Here is an 18719-nt window from a genome sequence, read left to right as displayed (position 1 = left end):
CTAGAATGGTCCCTCCCTATTGACTTTCTGTACTAACGGTGTAATCCAAATTCAATAAAGTTTTGTTTTATGTGATTTCTACCTCTGACATAGTATGGATACAGCTGACCTGTGTTTTGAGACTGTGAAGCGGGCGGATGCTGGTTTTGTCTACAGTGAAGCTGTAGCCAGGTAAAAGCTTGACTCTTAGGTTCCCTTATTTCCTCTCTGCCTTTGTAGTATGGACGGAGCTGACTTGTGTTTTGAAATTGTGACGCGGGCTGATTGAAGCCCTAGCCAGTTACACGCACGTCACATTGACATTTTCAACCAAGGCCTCATTTGAAGTAAGTGGCCTTGTATTCAGTGGTAGGACGATGAGAACCTTGGGGACTCTACATGCCTGTAATGAAGTGCTTTTAGAAGGCGCTCTCTAAGAAGTAGTGGCGTTGCTAATTCCCACACTCTCCTCCTTCCATTTCATTCTCTCTCTCTCTCCCCCTTTCTCTTCATTCTCTCGCTCTCTCCCCCTTTCTCTTCATTCTCTCGCTCTCTCCCCCTTTCTCTTCATTCTCTCTCTCTCCCCCTTTCTCTTCATTATCTCTCTCCCCCTTTCTCTTCATTCTCTCTCTCTCTCCCCCTTTCTCTTCATTCTCTCTCTCTCTCCCCCTTTCTCTTCATTCTCTCTCTCTCTCCCCCTTTCTCTTCATTCTCTCTCTCTCTCCCCCTTTCTCTTCATTCTCTCTCTCTCTCCCCCTTTCTCTTCATTCTCTCTCTCTCTCCCCCTTTCTCTTCATTCTCTCTCTCTCTCTCCCCCTTTCTCTTCATTCTCTCTCTCTCTCTCCCCCTTCTCTTCATTCTCTCTCTTTCTCCCCCTTCTCTTCATTCTCTCTCTCTCCCCCTTCTCTTCATTCTCTCTCTCTCCCCCTTCTCTTCATTCTCTCTCTCTCCCCCTTCTCTTCATTCTCTCTCTCTCTCTCCCCCTTCTCTCCATTCTCTCTCTCTCCCTCCCTCCCCCTTCTCTTCATTCTCTCTCTCTCTCTCTCTCCCCCTTCTCTTCATTCTCTCTCTCTCTCTCTCCCCTTCTCTTCATTCTCTCTCTCTCTCTCTCCCCCTTCTCTTCATTCTCTCTCTCTCTCTCTCCCTTTCTCTTCATTCTCTCTCTCTCTCTCCCCTTTCTCTTCATTCTCTCTCTCTCTCTCCCCTTTCTCTTCATTCTCTCTCTCTCTCTCTCCCCCTTTCTCTTCATTCTCTCTCTCTCTCTCTCCCCCTTTCTCTTCATTCTCTCTCTCTCTCTCTCTCTCTCCCCTTTCTCTTCATTCTCTCTCTCGCTCTCTCTCCCCCTTTCTCTTCATTCTCTCTCTCGCTCTCTCTCTCCCTTTCTCTTCATTCTCTCTCTCGCTCTCTCTCTCCCTTTCTCTTCATTCTCTCTCTCGCTCTCTCTCTCCCTTTCTCTTCATTCTCTCTCTCGCTCTCTCTCTCCCTTTCTCTTCATTCTCTCTCTCGCTCTCTCTCCCCCTTTCTCTTCATTCTCTCTCTCGCTCTCTCTCCCCTTTCTCTTCATTCTCTCTCTCGCTCTCTCTCCCCTTTCTCTTCATTCTCTCTCTCGCTCTCTCTCCCCCTTTCTCTTCATTCTCTCTCTCTCGCTCTCTCTCTCTCCCCCTTTCTCTTCATTCTCTCTCTCTCGCTCTCTCTCTCTCCCCCTTTCTCTTCATTCTCTCTCTCTCTCTCTCTCCCCCTTTCTCTTCATTCTCTCTCTCTCTCTCTCTCTCTCCCCCCCTTTCTCTTCATTCTCTCTCTCTCTCTCTCTCTCCCCCTTTCTCTTCATTCTCTCTCTCACCCCTTTTCTTCATTCTCTCTCCCCCTTTTTTTCTTCATTCTTGTCTTTTAGTCACTACATGAGACAGATCTTGGAGGCGCTGCGGTATTGCCATGACAACAACGTGATTCACCGTGACGTGAAGGTAAGCTCCCCTACCCCAGATCTCCAGTCCCACTTCCCCCTTATCTAAACAGCACTGTTGTCAGTGGCATCTATTGATTTCAAACAGAATGAAGTAACCATTGGTGATCCACCGTCTGTCTCCTCGTATTGAGTGTATATCGACTAACCCAACGACATCAGCTTAGCCCATTGGGTTGTAGTAGTAGTAGGCTAACTAGTAATGAAGGTGAGTTAAGCTGGGGCTGGATTAGTGTTTAGTGTCAGGGGAAACCCTGCTGAAACCCTGTTTGACAGGCCAGACAGCACGGCTTCAGTGATTACTATAGGATTACCTCTCTAACATACAGTAGGCCACAATGCCAGACCAGATGGGGCGAGCCCTGCTCACAAACAGACACATTTGGTGACTCCCAGAGGGGATAAGGGGAGCTTTTGCGTGTGTGTTAATACCAATGTCAGTAAGTCAGTCTGTTTGTGTGTTAACACAAAGTTACACCTTCCCCCTGTGTTGAGTGTATGTAGTGTACACAAAGTTACACCTTCCCCCTGTGTTGAGTGTATGTAGTGTACACAAAGTTACACCTTCCCCCTGTGTTGAGTGTATGTAGTGTTTAATGAAAGATGGGTTTTTGTTTGTTGTTGTGCGTGTATTTGTCTGTTTGAATACTTGTGATCTGGGTTGTAAGAAGTGTGTGTGTGTGTGTGTGTGTGTGTGTGTGTGTGTGTGTGTGTGTGTGTGTGTGTAGTAGACTGCTGTAGTGGTAGTACCTAATACCACCAGTAGAGGGGACTGTGTGATGCTTATCAGCCATTCAGTTTTCACACCAAGGTGTGCCCAGCACGCCACCCAGCTCCATCCCCCGCCTCTCAGCCTCCTGGCCAGGCCCCTCCCCGCTCCGCCCCTTCAGCTTCACATACCTATCCAGACTAATGAACCCCAGCAGAGTAATACTGATATACATGTTCATGTAGAGGAGGTTGCCCACCATATACATGTGAGCTTAAATCGTATATATTTATTTTCTTTGTACAGTGTTATATCAGATATGATTGTGTCACATACTATTGACAATATTAGTTAACCGACAGACACAGGCATTTACATACCATTCAAAAGTTTTAGTTAACTGACAGACACAGGCATTTACATACCATTCAAAAGTTTGGGGTCCCTTTGAAATGTCCTTGTTTTTGAAAGAAAATCTTTTTTTTTTGTCCATTAAAATAACATAAAATTTATCAGAAATACAGTGTAGACATTGTTAATGTTGTAAATGACTATTGTAGCTGGAAACGGCATAAAGAGTCCCATTATCAGCAACCATCACTCCTGTGTTCCACTTTATATAATGCTTACATACCCTACATTACTCTTCTCACATGTAGATGTTAGATATTGCTGCAGTCGGAACTAGAAGCACAAGCAATTCGCTACACTCGCATTAACATCTGTTAACCATGTGTATGTGACCATTAACATCTGTTAACCATGTGTATGTGGCCATTAACATCTGTTAACCATGTGTATGTGGCCATTAACATCTGTTAACCATGTGTATGTGACCATTAACATCTGTTAACCATGTGTATGTGACCATTAACATCTGCTAACCATGTGTATGTGACCATTAACATATGTTAACCATGTGTATGTGACCATTACACATGGCTTCCGGGTTGGAGCGAGCGGTCGCATCTGCACTCGGTCCGCAGGTAGTATTACATTTCATTACATTTCATTATAGTACAACGGTTTGATTTGTCTAATCTTAGCAATTTCTTCTTAGCTAGCTACATAGCCGTCTTTGTATCATAGATAATTGCGTAATTATCGTATTTCGTCCTCCTAACGCAGTCTACACTGCCCTGCAGCTAGCCAGCTAGCTAACGTCCACCGTTAGCTAGTCCACCGTCTACCGATTAGCAGCACAACTATTACACTCAACTGAACGACTTGATTAGTGTAGTGTTAGCTAGCTACATAGTTGTCTTTGCTGTCTTCGTATCCAAGATAATTGTGTAGTTTAGAGTGTGTAGTTTTAGAGTGATTATCTTAATTTACCGAGGTTAGCTAGCCAGCTATTTGTCGTCCTTAACGTAGGAGACTCTGCTAGCTAGCCAACAGCTAGCCAACATCTACCGAACAGAACTTCTGCACTCAACAATCCGGTCGCATTTCGCTTCGCTCCACAGGTAGTATCACATTTTTCATTTCATTTCATTACAGTACAACGGCTTGATTTGTTTGATCGTAGCTAGCTACATAGCTAGCTACATAGCCGTCTTTGTATCAAAGATAATTGTGTAGTCTAGAGCGATTTCCTAGGTTAGCTAGCCAGCTATTGTCGTTCTTTTAACGCAACGTAACGTAATCAACACTGCTAGCTAGCCAGCTAGCCCCGAATAGCAGCACAGTAGAAACTATTACACTCAACGGAACGACTTGATTAGTGTAGTGTCAACAACGCAGCCAATGCCAGCTAGCCTACATAGTCAACAACGCAGCCTCTGCCAGCTAGCCTACTTCAGCAGTACTGTATCATTTTAATCAATTTAGTCAATAAGATTCTTGCTACGTAAGCTTAACTTTCTGAACACTCGAGACGTGTAGTCCACTTGTCATTCCAATCTCCTTTGCATTAGCGTAGCCTCTTGTGTAGCCTGTCAACTATGTGTCTGTCTATCCCTGTTCTCTCCTCTCTGCACAGACCATACAAACGCTCCACACCGCGTGGCCGCGGCCACCCTAATCTGGTGGTCCCAGCGCGCACGATCCAAGTGGAGTTCCAGGTCTCCGGTAGCCTCTGGAACTGCCGATCTGCGGCCAACAAGGCAGAGTTCATCTCAGCCTATGCCTCCCTCCAGTCCCTCGACTTCTTGGCACTGACGGAAACATGGATCACCACAGACAACACTGCTACTCCTACTGCTCTCTCTTCGTCTGCCCAGGATGACAAGGATGGGGATTGGTTGAGCTGGGAGAGGACGTAGAATGGGCGGAAGGCGTGGTAGGGCCCGAAGCAGACGGTGAACAGGAAGAGCACGAAGAAGGACTTCCTGGCGGCGCTACCGTAGCGGTGGGCATTGGGGAGGTCAGGTTTATCCCTGGACACCTTGAGGAGGCGCATGGCTATCTTCCCATAGGAGACCACCAGCAGGCAGAACACCCCCCAGAACAGCAGCACCAGAGCCATGTTGAAGTAAGCCTTCCCCTTCGCCCCACGCCGCTGCTTATACTGGAAACACTTCCCAGGTTCCTCGTTTCCCTCCGACATGGCGATCATGGGCACGGCCGCCGCCAGGGACAGCCCCCAGAGCGCCCTGCACGCCACCCAGCTCCATCCCCCACCTCTCAGCCTCCTGGCTCCGCCCCGCCCCTTCAGCTTCACATACCTATCCAGACTAATGAACCCCAGCAGAGTGATACTGATGTACATGTTCATGTAGAAGAGGTTGCCCACCACTTTACAGACCAGGGGGCCGAGGACCCAGCGGTTACCGTTAGCATGGTAGAGGACTCTGAAGGGAAGGCAGGCCAGGAGCACCAGGTCAGCTATGGCCACGTTGATGAGGAACACCCGGACAGAGTTCCTCCTGGAGTGGAGGAATACGAAGACCCACAGGGCCAGGAGATTACCTACCAGACCCAGGAGGAAGAAGAGGGAGTAGAAGAAGACCAGGGGGAGGCGCAGGGCACTGTCATCTAGATTACATAGGGTCTGGTTTGGAGAGGAGGAGGTAAAGGGGGGATAGGTGGCATTGGAGAAGGGGAAGGAAGAGGAGGACAGGGGTAAAGAGGTGTTGGGAGAGGAGGTGGAAAGGGGGGAGGAGGGAAAAGTGGTCATTGTGTTGAAGCTGGGGTGTCTTTAGGTCCAGCAGATCTTCAGTGCTGTGGGAGATAGAGGGAGGGAGAGGCGGGGGTGGAGAGATGTTTTTTATTGATATGGATGAAAAACGGAGAGAGAGGTCAATGCATTAACAAAAAAAGTGGTCTGTTAACAGGAAAGGACTTTGGCGGTTTTCATTGAAAAAACACTGTAAAAGCACTCAAAGAACTAATCTATTTTTAAATGTCACCACATTTACCACTTCCCTTTCACAATGTTGTATTTCAACTCCCCTGTAGCAGGAAAAGAAGTAACGAAAAATCAACCACTACTTTAAGTGCAATTATTGTATTATACCTATGACCTATCTTGGATTCACCACCTAGTAAAGAACATGGTCTGCCTTTAGGTTTTCACAGATTCACACACACAGGTTCACTGATGTCTTTATTAAGACAGGATCTCACTCACCATCCAGATTCCCCCCATGTCAGAGACTCTGCAGCTGTAGTTTGACTGTCCACTGTCCAGAATGTGTGTGTCGTTACATATCCTTTAACAGCCCCTGGTCCTACTGTCCCTTGGTTGTCAGGTTCAGTGGGATCGTGTTGAGACTTCTCTGGTTACTCTCCTACACACTTTTTTCTTTCTTTGTCTCTTTTGCTCAAAAGTATGAGTCTGTTACTCTGAGCTCTCCTCCCTTCCTTCACTCTCTCGCTCTCTTTCCTCCTCTCTCTTCCTCTCTCTGGTCCTCTCTCTGTGCCTCGATGTTCTTCTCTCACACCTCCCCCAACCACCCCTTGTCAGCTGTTAGCAGCTGTCAGATCCCTCAGACCACAGACCCCATCCTCCCCCTCCAGTGTGAAGTGCAGAGTAGGGCAGGAAACCAGCGCTGTGAGACCACACCCTGACTGTCACTGCTCCTCATCCTCCACCTCTTCTCTCTATGTTCTCCTCTCTTCCTCGTTTCTCTGGTGTTCTCTCTATCTGTCCAGTGTCGTCGTCCTCCTGTCTCCTCTCCTCTTCCTTTCTCTGGTGTTCTCTCTATCTGTCCAGTGTCGTCGTCCTCCTTTCTCCTCTCCTCTTCCTTTCTCTGGTGTTCTCTCTATCTGTCCAATGTTGTCGTCCTCCTGTCTCCTCTCCTCTTCCTTTCTCTGGTGTTCTCTCTATCTGTCCAGTGTCGTCGTCCTCCTGTCTCCTCTCCTCTTCCTTTCTCTGGTGTTCTCTCTATCTGTCCAGTGTCGTCGTCCTCCTGTCTCCTCTCCTCTTCCTTTCTCTGGTGTTCTCTCTATCTGTCCAGTGTCGTCGTCCTCCTTTCTCCTCTTCCTTTCTCTGGTGTTCTCTCTATCTGTCCAGTGTCGTCGTCCTCCTTTCTCCTCTCTTCCTCCTTTCTCTGGTGTTCTCTCTATCTGTCCAGTGTCGTCGTCCTCCTTTCTCCTCTTCCTTTCTCTGGTGTTCTCTCTATCTGTCCAGTGTCGTCGTCCTCCTGTCTCCTCTTCCTTTCTCTGGTGTTCTCTCTATCTGTCCAGTGTCGTCATCCTCCTTTCTCCTCTCTTCCTCCTTTCTCTGGTGTTCTCTCTATCTGTCCAGTGTCGTCATCCTCCTTTCTCCTCTTCGATATCAGTTGGAGAGTTTCTGCAGTAAAGCAGGTAGCCCTCAGCCTTTGTCCCGTCTAGGAACCCTTTAGGTCCAGCACTACCAAGGTTTTACTACAATAGGATGGTACAAAATGGAGCACTTTTTTTATGAAGCTTGAACCCAATCCCTCCATCTATCTCTCTCTCTCTCTCTCTCTCTCTGTGTCCCTGTCTTGTAGCCTCACTGTGTCCTGCTGGCCTCTAAGGAGAACTCAGCTCCTGTCAAGCTGGGGGGGTTTGGAGTGGCCATACAACTAGGAGAATCAGGCCTGGTGGCAGGAGGTACTCTATATTCACTCTGGGACTGTGTATTTGTCATTCTCTCCTCTCTCTCGTATCTGTGTGTAAACCCACACTCGAACCCCCCATTCCTCCCCAGGTCGAGTAGGCACGCCCCACTTCATGGCCCCAGAGGTGGTGAAGAGAGAGCCGTATGGGAAGCCTGTCGACGTGTGGGGCTGTGGAGTCATCCTGTTCATCCTGCTGTCTGGCTGCCTGCCCTTCTACGGTACCAAGGAACGCCTGTTTGAGGCTATCATTAAGGGGAAATATAAGGTAGTAGTTGATTTTCCATAACTGCCCTCTAAAACACACACACACACACACTAACTAACTAAGAAATGGTTGGGTGTGAAACCTGCAGTAGCGGGTCATTGCACGTGGTTAACAACCACAAGCTACGGCTTGGAAAGCTGCCCCAGCTGCATTTCCATCAAGGCCTTATTGAGGCCCATACAGAGCATTCAGAATGTACCATGTAGAACAGTCCTCATTCTGTCTTCTGGGCCTGGTGGGGGGTACATGGCAACCTTCCATCTATAGCTAGGTTAAAAAGCTCCAGGTATATACTGTGCCCAAGGTGATAAACGTATCTGGCATTCCCTCGGTTGCTGCAGCCCTACATCCATCTGAGAGCGTGTGTGTGTGACCCTCTCCTCTAGATGAACCCACGCCAGTGGAGCCACATCTCAGAGAGTGCCAAGGACCTGGTGCGTCGGATGCTGATGCTGGACCCCGCAGAGAGGATCACTGTCTACGAAGCCCTCAACCACCCCTGGCTTAAGGTGGGAACAAACATGCAGACACACTGATACACATTCACATGCATGCACACACACACTAAAAGCCCTGTCTGCAAGATGCTGAATATGCAGACACACACTTAACCCCAACTGTGACACATGATTATAACCAGATGTGAAACTAACACTGGGTTAGTTGTTGTTTCCTCATAACTTCCTCCCTGTCAGGAGACTGCGCCCTGCATCAGCTTCACAACCCAGAGAATACAGTCCACTTTATTGAGTAGAACCTGTGTCGTAGTGTTTTGGCTTTATTAGTGTGGTATTCACCTGTCTGTGAGGGACAAGTATTCACCTGTCTGTGAGGGACAGGTATTCACCTCTCTGTTTTTTCTCCCTCCAGGAGAGGGACAGGTATTCACCTCTCTGTGTGTTCTCCCTCCAAGAGAGGGACAGGTATTCACCTGTCTGTGAGGGACAAGTATTCATCTGTCTGTGTGTTCTCCCTCTAGGAGAGGGACAGGTATTCACCTGTCTGTGAGGGACAAGTATTCACCTGTCTGTGAGGGACAGGTATTCATCTGTCTGTGTGTTCTCCCTCTAGGAGAGGGACAGGTATTCACCTGTCTGTGAGGGACAAGTATTCACCTGTCTGTGAGGGACAGGTATTCACCTGTCTGTGAAGGACAAGTATTCATCTGTCTGTGTTTTCTCCCTCCAGGAGAGGGACAGGTATTCACCTCTCTGTGTGTTCTCCCTCCAAGAGAGGGACAGGTATTAACCTGTCTGTGAGGGACAAGTATTCACCTGTCTGTGAGGGACAGGTATTCACCTGTCTGTGAAGGACAAGTATTCATCTGTCTGTGTTTTCTCCCTCCAGGAGAGGGACAGGTATTCACCTCTCTGTGTGTTCTCCCTCCAAGAGAGGGACAGGTATTAACCTGTCTGTGAGGGACAAGTATTCACCTGTCTGTGAGGGACAGGTATTCACATCTCTGTGTGTTCTCCCTCTAGGAGAGGGACAAGTATTCGCCTGTCTGTGAGGGACAGGTATTCACCTCTCTGTGTGTTCTCCCTCCAAGAGAGGGACAGGTATTAACCTGTCTGTGAGGGACAAGTATTCACCTGTCTGTGAGGGACAGGTATTCACATCTCTGTGTGTTCTCCCTCCAGGAGAGGGACAGGTATTCACCGGTTTGTGAGGGACAGGTATTCACCTGTCTGTGAGGGACAAGTATTCATCTGTCTGTGTGTTCTCCCTCTAGGAGAGGGACAGGTATTCACCTGTCTGTGAGGGACAAGTATTCACCTGTCTGTGAGGGACAAGTATTCACCTGTCTGTGAGGGACAAGTATTCACCTGTCTGTGAGGGACAAGTATACACCTGTCTGTGAGGGACAAGTATTCACCTGTCTGTGAGGGAGAGGTATTCACCTGTGTGTTCTCCCTCCAGGAGAGGGACAGGTATTCACCTGTCTGTGAGGGACAAGTATTCACCTGTCTGTGAGGGACAAGTATTCACCTGTCTGTGAGGGACAAGTATTCATCTGTCTGTCTGTTCTCCCTCTATGAGAGGGACAGGTATTCACCTGTCTGTGAGGGACAAGTATTCACCTGTCTGTGAGGGACAGGTATTCACCTGTCTGTGAGGGACAAGTATTCATCTGTCTGTGTGTTCTCCCTCTAGGAGAGGGACAGGTATTCACCTGTCTGTGAGGGACAAGTATTCACCTGTCTGTGAGGGACAAGTATTCACCTGTCTGTGAGGGACAAGTATTCATCTGTCTGTGTGTTCTCCGTCTAGGAGAGGGACAGGTATTCACCTGTCTGTGAGGGACAAGTATTCACCTGTCTGTGAGGGACAGGTATTCACCTGTCTGTGAGGGACATGTATTCATTCACCTGTCTGTGTGTTCTCCCTCCAGGAGAGGGACAGGTATTCACCTGTCTGTGAGGGACAGATATTCACCTGTCTGTGTGTTCTCCCTCCAGGAGAGGGACAAGTATTCACCTGTCTGTGAGGGACAGGTATTCACCTGTCTGTGTGTTCTCCCTCCAGGAGAGGGACAAGTATTCACCTGTCTGTGAGGGACAGGTATTCACCTGTCTGTGAGGGACAAGTATTCATCTGTCTGTGTGTTCTCCCTCTAGGAGAGGGACAGGTATTCACTTATCTGTGAGGGACAAGTATCCACCTGCCTGTGAGGGACAGGTATTCACCTCTCTGTGTGTTCTCCCTCCAGGAGAGGGACAGGTATTCACCTGTCTGTGAGGGACAGGTATTCACCTGTCTGTGTTCTCCCTCCAGGAGAGGGACAGGTATTCACCTGTCTGTGAGGGACAAGTATTCACCTGTCTGTGAGGGACAATTATTCACCTGTCTGTGAGGGACAAGTATTCACCTGTCTGTGAGGGACAGGTATTCACCTGTCTGTGAGGGACAGGTATTCACCTGTCTGTGTGTTCTCCCTCCAGGAGAGGGACAGGTATTCACCTGTCTGTGAGGGACAGATATTCACCTGTCTGTGTGTTCTCCCTCCAGGAGAGGGACAAGTATTCACCTGTCTGTGAGGGACAGGTATTCACCTGTCTGTGTGTTCTCCCTCCAGGAGAGGGACAAGTATTCACCTGTCTGTGAGGGACAAGTATTCACCTGTCTGTGTGTTCTCCCTCCAGGAGAGGGACAGGTATTCACCTGTCTGTGAGGGACAGATATTCACCTGTCTGTGTGTTCTCCCTCCAGGAGAGGGACAAGTATTCACCTGTCTGTGAGGGACAGGTATTCACCTGTCTGTGTGTTCTCCCTCCAGGAGAGGGACAAGTATTCACCTGTCTGTGAGGGACAAGTATTCACCTCTCTGTGAGGGACAGGTATTCACCTGTCTGTGAGGGACAAGTATTCATCTGTCTGTGTGTTCTCCCTCTAGGAGAGGGACAGGTATTCACTTGTCTGTGAGGGACAAGTATCCACCTGCCTGTGAGGCTGTCTGTGAGGGACAGGTATTCACCTGTCTGTGTGTTCTCCCTCCAGGAGAGGGACAGGTATTCACCTGTCTGTGAGGGACAAGTATTCACCTGTCTGTGAGGGACAGGTATTCACCTCTCTGTGTGTTTTCCCTCCAGGAGAGGGACAGGTATTCACCTGTCTGTGAGGGACAGGTATTCACCTGTCTGTGTTCTCCCTCCAGGAGAGGGACAGGTATGCCTACAAGATCCACCTGCCAGAGACGGTGGAGCAGCTGAGGAAGTTTAATGCAAGGAGGAAGCTCAAGGTACACACACACACACACACACACACACACCATTGATGCTCTTCAATCAATCAGTCAATATATTCCTGTTCCTTGTGTTGTGTCGTAGGGGGCAGTGTTGGCTGCTGTCTCCAGCCACAAGTTTAACTCCTTCTACGGAGACCCACCAGAGGAGATGCCTGACTTCTCTGAAGACCCCACCTCCTCAGGTAAGACCTGCCCCTCTCCTCCTGTTGCCGATCCCACGTCAACACCCAAGCCGACCTGTGTCAGGGGAACGGATGTCATGGCAACAATCACTTACGTGGTTTGTGTTGCTAGCTCATTGTCCCACGGGCAGTCCTGAATTTTTGACTTCTCATAGTTTTCTACAACTACAGCCAACTTCTGCGGTATCAGAAAACGATTCTCATCATGTAAGACCGATAATGATGATTCGACCTTTCTATCACTGTTGTAAGCTCCTCAACCTCAACCAAGCCTCAACGTTATCTCATTTCCTGGTAATCAGATGACAGATAGTCAGTAGCTAACCACACAGCCAATCCAGTGTTCAGAACAGCAGTGGAACATTCAGGCCCTGGTCTCTGTGCTAGCCTAGGCCTTCTTATAAATCCCCCTGATTGCTGGGAAAAGGAAACAGAAGTGTCCAGGCTAGCGTTGCCCAATGCCCTCACTTCCCTGTCTCTGTCTCGGGGTGCCCTGTCACTCCCTATGGATGTTATCAACGGGGGAACAAAGAGTCTATCTACTACCTGCCGCCCTCTCTGTCAAATAGCCTACTGCTCTGACTGCTATGCTTGTCAGATGTTCTCAGACCTAACAAAAGGGCTGTAATGTTGTGATAAGGGCGTGTCCCACGCCATCTGTTTTGTAGGTCTCGTTAGAGGCCTTTTTTAATAGGCCCCGTCTAAAATGGTGAAATGTAACGGTGCCTATCCTTCCCGTGCATGTGGGAATAAGGCGTGTAGCTGTGTCTGCACAACAGATGGTGTGACGTGGCCACTTTTCAGGATGAAAACATCTGACAAACTTTGGTAGAAATTGGAGCGGTACAGAGTCCAAGTGAGTCATAGAAAAAGCATTGGAGACAATATAGGTGATAGTCTGGTCTTCCTCTTATGAGACCAGACAGCCTCATTGCATCACTCTGCGTTTTGTGACTTTCTGCCCTTGTTTAAAAAAAGAAAATGCTTAGGGATGGAATTCACTTTCCTGTGGGGTGTGGCTGTGTGTCTTTGAGACTTTAGCCAGATACCCACAACTCCAGACCCTTCTAGAGTCAACACAGCCTCTGCTTTTTGCTTACCTCTCTCTCTCTCTCTCTCTCTCTCCTGCTTTGCTCTCTGTCTGTCTGTCTTGTCTTTCATTCTTCCTGGCCTCCTCTTTTCTCTCCTTCTCTTGTCTGCTGAATCTTTCTTCTCTATTGTCTTCTCTGTGGTGGTGTTTCCATGCGGCGCTCTCTGTAGGACTGCTAGCCGCTGAAAGTAGGTATCCCCAGGTAGCTTCCTGGTGTGACATCATGACATCATCACCATCTATTAAACTACCCTCCCCCCTCCCCCGTAGCACCCTTGATGACTCGCGTCCCAATACTCTAAAACAGCTTCCTTACCTATTTGGGGGATGAAACAGTATCTGACTGGGTGTCAGTTGATGGGGGTGAATTGAACTCTAAGCTGAGATGGACAGAAAGCCAATCAGAAGTATTGGGAAGTAGACTCTGTGTGCATTGTGATGTCACTCACCACCGACAGCTAATGAGGTGGACGCGCGCCTGCACGGCTTCCATTTGATCCAATCACAACCGTTGTCAGTGGCGTGTGCAATCTGGACCTGTCATGGCCTTGGAGGACAAACTGAGTGTTCAGTCTTCAAACCTCCTTTTATGTGTGAAGTGTTTTTCTATGTTATACAAGCAGCATGGCAACTAACTTTAGTCTTCCATACAATCTCTAGATCCAGCCTTCACTAACCTGAACTAACCAATCACATGACCTGACCTCCATACCATTATCTTCATCCCATGTGATATGTTTTATTTCTTCCTTCCTGTCTAATCTGTCATATTGATGATGGGATGTACCTCTGTTCTGTTCTGTCCTGTTCTGCGTCTCTCTGTTGCTTTCGCTGCATGTAGCAGGTACTCTAGCCTGACACCTTCTGTTTCTAGCTGTGTGTGCTGTGTCGCTGTGTCTCTGTGTGCTGTGTCTCTGTGTGCTGTGTCTCTGTGTGCTGTGTCTCTGTGTGGGGTGTCTCTGTGTGGGGTGTCTCTGTGTGGGGTGTCTCTGTGTGGGGTGTCTCTGTGTGCTGTGTCTCTGTGCGGTGTCTCTGTGTGCTGTGTGCTGTGTCTCTGTGTGCGGTGTCTGTGTGTGTGGTGTCTCTGGTGTCTGTCCGTGTGTGTGTGTGCGGTATCTGTCCGTGTGTGTGCGGTGTGTGTGCGGTGTGTGTGTGCGGTGTCTGTGTGTGTGTGTGCGGTGTGTGTGCGGTGTCTGTGTGTGTGCGGTGTCTGTGTGTGTGCGGTGTCTGCGTGTGTGTGCGGTATCTGTCCGTGTGTGTGCGGTATCTGTCCGTGTGTGTGCGGTGTCTGTGTGTGTGTGCGGTGTGTGTGTGTGCGGTGTCTGCGTGTGTGTGTGTGTGTGCGTGCTCAGTGTCTGTGGTGTCTCCGTGTGTGTGCGGTGTCTCCGTGTGTGTGTGCGGTGTCTGTGTGGTTGCGGTGTCTCTGTGTGTGTGTGTGTGTGTGTGTCTGTGTGTGTGCGGTATCTGTCTGTGTGTGTGCAGTGTGTGTGTGTGCGTGGTGCCTCTGTGTGTGTGTGAGATGTGTAAATGTATTTGTCGTTGTTGTGTGTTTTTTTGTGTGTTAAATTTAAATATTTGTGTTTTTATGGTACTGGCTATTCATAATTGGTGTGTGTTTGCGTGTGTATATGTTATAACGTGTGTGTGTGTGTGTGTGTGTGTGTAGGGGCAGTATCCCAGGTGCTGGACAGCCTGGAGGAGATTCATGCTCTGACCGACTGCAGTGAGAAAGATCTGGACTTCTTACACAGCGTCTTCCAGGACCAACACCTACACACACTGCTGGACGTGAGTGGGCTACACACACGCAGGTTCATGTCAAGTCCACTAGGTGGCACTTTGACACAAGTAAAGAGACACACCACATTATTCATTGGGAAAATCGTTTGGGAATGAAAATGCATTTTTATTTCTAAAGCAACATTTAATACAAAAAGTGTTATGTGAGGAGGGATATGTAAAAGATGAGTGAATAATAATGTCTGTCTCCCCCTGGTGTTGCAGCTCTATGACCAGATCAACACCAGGTCGTCTCCTCAGATCAGGAACCCTCCCAGTGATGGAGTACAGAGAGCCAAAGAGGTGAGTGGCCTGGTCATGACATCAAGGTGGGACACCTCTTTTCTTCTGGGACTAGCGCTTGTTAAATACTGCATCTTGTTGTTTTGGTTAGTGTTTGTTAATGTTTTGTATTACGTGTTGATGCTCTTATATGATATTGTACTTTCTCCCCCTCCTCTTATCCTGTAGGTACTGGAGACAATCTCCTGTTACCCTGACAACATGGAGGCCAAGGAACTCCGGAGGATCCTCACACAGCCACACTTCATGGTGGGCCATCTCCATCTCTCTGTGTGTGTGTGTGTGTATAAACAAATGATCATGACTGGGTCACGCTCCTTAGTTTGGGATCTGTTAGATTAGCAAGACTGAGGGGAGGGGCTGTCAGGTGTAGCAGCCAGGGTTATGGGTGGGGCTAGTGAGGCTGCAGACATCCTGCTCCGCCCACCCAGCCCTAGCTGTTACTGCCAACAAAAGAACAGAATAAAAAAAGCTCCCTCTGCTTTTCCTAATTTTTCTCTCTCTGTTCTCTCTTCATCTCTTCTCTGGTGTCAGGTAGAGAGAGTTTTGCATTTTTAAGCCAATTTCGTGCAATTCTACCAATTTTCCCATGGAGCTGAGAGAACATTTAGGAGTTTTAAAGCCAATTTCCTGCAATTCTATGTTTCTTGCCATGGTTAATGCTGGGTTCTTTTACTCAAACATAACATCTATACTGCTAAATTAATTGTTTTTGGAATATTCCATTCTTCCTGACTATCTAGCTTTTATTTTGGTGATCAGTTGTTCTCAAAGACTATAATGTAAAAATATATTGGTGCATTACCTTTTCTAAATACTTTCTGTTTTTAGTCTGAACTTTTCCATCACGAAAGTGTATTTGGACTTAGGCGACCCTAAAACATGCTCTGGTGGCCCCAAGGATTTCAATGGCAGAAAGATCTGTGCTTGTCTGTTACAGTTTAAGCTGAAATATGTCACTTTTGGGCGACCTGACCAAATTCACATAGAAATGTTAGTTATAGATCTGTCATTCGCATTGAAAGCAAGTCTAAGAAGCGTTACATCTGTTCTATGTGCACTATTTCTATGCTTCCAATTCTGAAGTTTCGTGTTTGCATCTTTTACTTTAGTTTTTTACACCAGCTTCAAACAGCCATTTTTGGTTATTGAAAATATATTTCACAGCGGTTTAGATGGTACAATGATTCTCCAGACTATACTTTCTTGTTTTGTCACATAAACTGAAATTAGGCAAACTATTCGAACTTTAGCAACCAGGAAATGATTTGTGCATAGTGCACCTTTTTAAAGCTGAGTTGTGTTTGGTTCTCCATCCTTAGTCTGTGACCCACAGGGTGTTTCTGTACTGACACGAATACTGACATCTCAACGCTAGAGCCCTCTGCTTTTCGCTCAGACTGACACAGTGGCCTGGATATAAAGAAGGGGGGGTCCCCCTTCCCTGGTGACCAAGATACATTTTTTAAAAATAACGTATATCCCATCTGGATACAACTCTTTTTGTGTAGACCCATAGTAGTTTACCCAGTCCTTTAGTCACTCATGTTTCATTTAGGAAGACCAAGCAAATACGTCTTAAGTAGAAACCAGCTAACACTGTTACACACTTACAATAAGCCACGTGTGACCAAAAATACAGGGTGAATTTAGTTAGTGCCTTGTGCGCCCCCTGTTGTTTAAAAGGCCATATTACACACTCATTGTCTGCTGTAGATGTCTGTGTGAGGGTGTGTCTTATTGTGTGTGTGTGTGTGTGTAGGCCTTGCTCCAGACCCATGACGTGGTGGCCCATGAGGTGTACAGTGACGAGGCTCTGAGGGTGACCCCCCCGCCCACCTCACCCTACCTGAACGGAGACTCTCCCGAGAGCACCAACGGGGACATGGACCTGGAGAACGTGACTCGAGTACGCCTGGTTCAGTTCCAGAAGAACACTGACGAACCTATGGTACGACACACACACAAACACCGACCACACACATTTACTGAGTCTTCCTATTTGACCTTTCACCCTTGACCTCTTCAGGGCATCACTCTGAAGATGAACGATCTGAACCACTGCATCGTGGCCCGTATCATGCACGGAGGAATGATCCACAGACAAGGTACAGTACACTTTTGGAATATGCCGTACACCTGACCACAAACAGGCCCACATTCACCCTCTGTCTTCTTGTAGGTACGCTGCATGTCGGCGATGAGATCAGAGAGATCAACGGGATCAGCGTTGCCAATCAGACCGTAGAACAGCTCCAGAAGATGCTGGTGAGTTGTCCAATCAGATTCTCTCCTTCTCACCATTGTCCAATCAGCTAGTTTTGTCTTTACACAGTACTACAGTACGTGTGTATCAGTGGAAGGCTCTTATTGGTTGTGATCATTTGATGATAATGTTGTGTCCCCACAGAGGGAAATGCGAGGGAGTGTTACCTTTAAGATCGTACCCAGCTACCGGTCACAGTCCATGTCTTGCGAGGTATGGACCGATTCTCTTGTGTCTCTAGAAAATCAGGTAAATGAGGTAAAGAAGCGTTCTATTCTTCAGTTATAAGTCATTTTTTGTTGGGATGTTTTTCACGTTTTTTTGTTCATGTGTGTCTGCAGAAAGAGTCCCCCGACCTATCCAGACAGTCGCCAGCGAACGGCCATGCTAGTGTCACTAGCTCCATCCTGGTGAGGAGCTGTGGCTCGATATCGCTTCTGTCAGATGAATCTATTGTGCTGTATTAGATGTGTGTTAACTCTATGTGTGCTTGTAGGATCTGCCCTCTACCATCCAGCCTAAAGGACGACAGGTGAGAGCTATAGACTTCCCTGACTCCTCCACTCCCTCTCTTCTCTGATGTCTGACTCCTCCTCTCACATGGCTTTGTCTAGACCAGGGACACCATTTGCTTGTTTTTGTGTGTGTGGACTCGAATGTGTGTGTACGTCTGTGTGTGCGTGTACATGTGTGTGTGTGTGTACATGTGTGTGTGTGTGTGTGTGTGTGTGTGTGTGTGTACGTCTGTGTACGTCTGTGTGTGTGTGTGTGTACGTCTGTGTGTGTGTGTGTGTGTGTACGTCTGTGTGTGTGTGTGTGTGTACGTCTGTGTGTGTGTGTGTGTGTGTGTGTGTGTGTGTGTGTGTACGTCTGTGTGTGTGTGTGTGTGTGTACGTCTGTGTGTGTGTGTACGTCTGTGTGTGTGTACGTCTGTGTGTGTGTGTGTACGTCTGTGTGTGTGTGTGTGTGTGTACACGTCTGTGTGTGTGTACGTCTGTGTGTGTGTACACACGTCTGTGTGTGTGTGTGTGTGTACGTCGTGTGTGTGTGTGTGTGTGTGTCTGTGCGTGTGTATAAATCTGTGTATGTGTTAAACATAATTTGGATCCATGTCATCTTAAATAACCCCTGCATGTATTAAAGGGATATTTCGTGATTTTGGCAATGAAGCCCTTTATCTACTTCCCCAGAATCAGTGGAACTTGTGGATACCATTTGTATGTCTCTGCATGCAGTTTGAAGGAAGTTGCTAACTAGCGCTAGCGAAGTTGCTAACAAGTGTTGGCATTAGCATTGGCTCACATAAATACCTCCAACTTCCTTCATATGATATCCATGACTGTGGAGAAGTAGATAAAGGGCCTCATTGCAAAGTCTCCCTGTCGTAGCCTGTCTCCCTGTGTCGTAGCCC

At 47.9% G+C, this 18719-nt stretch overlaps 2 protein-coding genes across 20 annotated transcripts in view; one reads left to right on the top strand and one right to left on the bottom strand.

The window, feature by feature from the left end:
* LOC115128120 (peripheral plasma membrane protein CASK-like) overlaps nucleotides 1-18719 on the top strand; it is a 52786-nt gene that overhangs the window by 11230 nt on the left and 22837 nt on the right. For 8 of the 19 annotated variants that reach the window (XM_065015475.1, XM_065015480.1, XM_065015473.1 and 5 more), the window contains 17 exons: nucleotides 94-171; nucleotides 1871-1943; nucleotides 7568-7670; nucleotides 7768-7946; nucleotides 8330-8452; nucleotides 11599-11682; nucleotides 11771-11870; nucleotides 13131-13148; nucleotides 14627-14748; nucleotides 14965-15042; nucleotides 15211-15291; nucleotides 16805-16993; nucleotides 17072-17150; nucleotides 17225-17310; nucleotides 17453-17557; nucleotides 17650-17718; nucleotides 17805-17840. In XM_065015475.1, coding sequence (XP_064871547.1) covers nucleotides 94-171; nucleotides 1871-1943; nucleotides 7568-7670; nucleotides 7768-7946; nucleotides 8330-8452; nucleotides 11599-11682; nucleotides 11771-11870; nucleotides 13131-13148; nucleotides 14627-14748; nucleotides 14965-15042; nucleotides 15211-15291; nucleotides 16805-16993; nucleotides 17072-17150; nucleotides 17225-17310; nucleotides 17453-17557; nucleotides 17650-17718; nucleotides 17805-17840 — 1603 coding nt within the window. The remainder of the gene's footprint in view (nucleotides 1-93; nucleotides 172-1870; nucleotides 1944-7567; nucleotides 7671-7767; nucleotides 7947-8329; nucleotides 8453-11598; nucleotides 11683-11770; nucleotides 11871-13130; nucleotides 13149-14626; nucleotides 14749-14964; nucleotides 15043-15210; nucleotides 15292-16804; nucleotides 16994-17071; nucleotides 17151-17224; nucleotides 17311-17452; nucleotides 17558-17649; nucleotides 17719-17804; nucleotides 17841-18719) is intronic. The other 11 variants (XM_065015481.1, XM_065015490.1, XM_065015488.1 and 8 more) reach the window with 7 other exon arrangements.
* On the bottom strand, nucleotides 2894-6541 carry LOC115129847 (probable G-protein coupled receptor 34). Its single transcript, XM_029660620.2, has 2 exons — nucleotides 6223-6541; nucleotides 2894-5813 (listed from the first exon to the last, which is right to left on the bottom strand). Exon 2 carries the CDS (start codon nucleotides 5767-5769, stop codon nucleotides 4774-4776), a length of 996 nt encoding a protein of 331 aa, XP_029516480.2. The 5' UTR covers nucleotides 5770-5813; nucleotides 6223-6541; the 3' UTR covers nucleotides 2894-4773.

The sequence above is a fragment of the Oncorhynchus nerka genome, unplaced genomic scaffold (genome assembly GCF_034236695.1).
Source record: "Oncorhynchus nerka isolate Pitt River unplaced genomic scaffold, Oner_Uvic_2.0 unplaced_scaffold_1410, whole genome shotgun sequence".
NCBI lineage: Eukaryota > Metazoa > Chordata > Actinopteri > Salmoniformes > Salmonidae > Oncorhynchus > Oncorhynchus nerka.
Note: the sequence above shows the minus strand (reverse complement) of the source record. Positions and strands in the feature narration are given on the sequence as shown.